At 46.4% G+C, this 2,589-nt stretch overlaps 1 protein-coding gene across 1 annotated transcript in view; it reads left to right on the top strand.

Annotated features, from left to right (window-relative positions):
* Positions 1-1,945: 1,945 nt before the first annotated feature.
* The window catches only part of LOC114625781 (paired mesoderm homeobox protein 2-like), a 10,788-nt gene continuing 10,144 nt past the window's right edge, over positions 1,946-2,589 (top strand). The window contains exon 1 of the mRNA XM_028773134.1: positions 1,946-2,163. Within this exon, the coding sequence (XP_028628967.1) occupies positions 2,104-2,163 (60 nt within the window). The 5' untranslated portion in view covers positions 1,946-2,103. The remainder of the gene's footprint in view (positions 2,164-2,589) is intronic.

Genomic DNA, 2,589 nt, shown 5'->3' with positions numbered 1-2,589 from the left:
CAGTGACCCCTGCACATCACATTGTTTACAGGGTTTCACTTTATTTGTCCAGGATGAGTCTTGCATCTCCCATTTGTGCTGACCAGACCCCGGTTCTGACCCTGTGGGAGCAGAAACATGTTCAAGGAAGGCCTCCGTTTTTCCCATAGGCTGTGGGTGTGTTTTCAGTCAGTACTGCCTTCTTCCACACTGATGAGTTCAGTACAACCCTTGGTCTGCACATTACTCAAGGCCACTCACGGGATTCAGGGGAGCAGGCAAGTGAACATTCAACTCAAAAGCAAGAGGAGACTCTATCCTGTGCAGGCGAAAGTGGGGCAAGCTCCCTTTGCTTTTCTCCTAACACTGTGCAGACACCGTATATTTAATTAATGTAATTTGAATCAGTCTTCTCTGAAACTTATGAACTGAATCAAGTACATTCTTCCTTGTTTTACAGTAAAATGGAGAAATGAGAACTGATTGATAGAATCAAATGCCATGTTTCTGTTGTTGCTTTGAGAGAGTGTTTTGAGTGACATGGAGTTAAACCCATCTCTCCACAGTTGCTTCTGATTCTTGGGTCATCATGTAAGAGGAGGCATCACAGAGAGGGACAGCCAGTACTTTTCAGCACTTGGGACACTCTAAGGAAGGGCGTTATGCATTCTAGACAAGGACTCTGCAAACGTGGGTACAGTCTCAGGCCCTAAATGGGGTCTTTCCAAAGTTGGTCAGAATGAGAAAGACAGTCATCAGCTCCTGAACACCTTGTCAGGAGTAGTTTCAAGTTATACAAAGACAGACAGGAAAGGACAGGAAACAAACGTGCAGATTTTCTCCTGAGTTACTTTACAAGAACTCTGAGGTTAGCCTAATGATGAGAGAAAAACTCCTACTCTGGCACCAAGGCTCCCAATATTACCACACCAAGATAGAAACAGGATGTGATTATGCTAGTTATTTAGGGCCTTTCTAGTCTTATAGTGACTGGAGCCTGTTGGGAAAAGTAGGCTACCATGGGATCAGACTAGCCACATGACAGTTAAGAGGCTGCTTGACTGACAGTTTTGGGATCAAGACCAATATATAAAAGCCTGCTCTTGACACTGATCACTGAGAGAATACATTAGGAGTGTACATAAGCATGCATGCCTGCATGCATGCATGTGTGTATTCATGCATGTTGGGTGCATGCATGCCTGTGTTGGTGAGTGCATGCATGTTGAGTGCATGCATGCATGTGTGCCTGCTTGCATGGGTCCTTGCATGCATGTGTGTATGTCTGTGTGTGTGCATGTGTATGTATGTGCTTGTGCATGTGCTTGTGCATTTGTGGGTGTTCAAGACAAATGTGAGGAATTTCAGAACAGGTATGAAAATTTTCACAACTTTACCAGCATTTATCAAAGCTTGAGAGTATTACTAAAGTCCCTAATCCCGTCCCTGATATTTCCTACTTCCATTCCATGCCCAGGAGCCCGGGTGAAGATGAGTCCTCTAATCTGTATGCGGACCTAGTAGGCCCTGCAATTCTGCCCAAGCTCCAGTAAAGGCGTATCGTGAAAGCATTATATACTACCTGTGCTTTACTTTCTGTAAAGGCCAAACAAAACGCCTCCCAGAAAAACGCATTTGTGTAATATCGACTCTGTACCAAGATTCAGGGACCCAATCATCTCCCTTAGACAAAGAAGTATTTTCCGCACATTTCCTGAGGCTTCTAGAACTGCTGGGAGATCTACTGTTACTTCCGGTTAAATGGTCCACTTCCCTAGGAAGTTACTTCACCAGGGCAAAAGGACTCACCAAGTTGCAAATTGAAGGGCTTCGTCTACATCTTACTTGCCCCTACTAACAAGCACATCATATTCATGTAGCTTCAAAATTTTCTCAGTTTTATTCCTAAGAGGCTCAACCAATAGCAACTGTCAATCAAGCCCCGGAAGCCAGGAAGGGGCTCCATGATTGGATGAGATAACCTGGGGTACTTGCCCCTAGGGTAGAAGAGAATCCTTCTCACTGTAGGAGCCCTATCCTTCCGGAACTCTAGGGGGCTCCAGCTCAGAGTCTGGAGATGCTCGACGGACTGCAGATCTCTAGAGACTTGATCGGATCCTGGTCATGGAGCATCGAAACATCACCTATCCACGCCATGTGGAACCTGAGGGAAAAAGCAGAAAGGTCAGTGCAGGCTAGGAGTGATGGGTTGGCCACATCCATGAAGGAAGGAGTGTTACTTAGACCTACATGGACAGGATCTGTGTGCTGTAGGGTTTGCCTGCCTTGACATCATGGCCAGTTTGTACCACACTACGAACAGGTCACTTGATCTTTCTCTGTTTCCTCACTTTCAGGTGCAAAAGCACAGCTGGTCTTACCAGCTGGGGAGGACAGAAGTGGGGAAGAGAGTGATCGGTCCCCTCCCTGGGCTCGGAGCCTCAGCAGCAAAATGGGGAGGAGTAGAAAAACTGAGGGTACTGAGGAGAAAGGGGAGGAATGGAGAAAATCCTTCTGCTGTAGACACTTTGGGCATCAGGGATGACTGGACCCAAGAGGGTGTCATTAGCAGTAGGCAGAATACTGAGCTTCTGCCTCAGAAGCCAGTCC

The sequence above is a fragment of the Grammomys surdaster genome, unplaced genomic scaffold (genome assembly GCF_004785775.1).
Source record: "Grammomys surdaster isolate TR1022 unplaced genomic scaffold, NIH_TR_1.0 222, whole genome shotgun sequence".
NCBI lineage: Eukaryota > Metazoa > Chordata > Mammalia > Rodentia > Muridae > Grammomys > Grammomys surdaster.
Note: the sequence above shows the minus strand (reverse complement) of the source record. Positions and strands in the feature narration are given on the sequence as shown.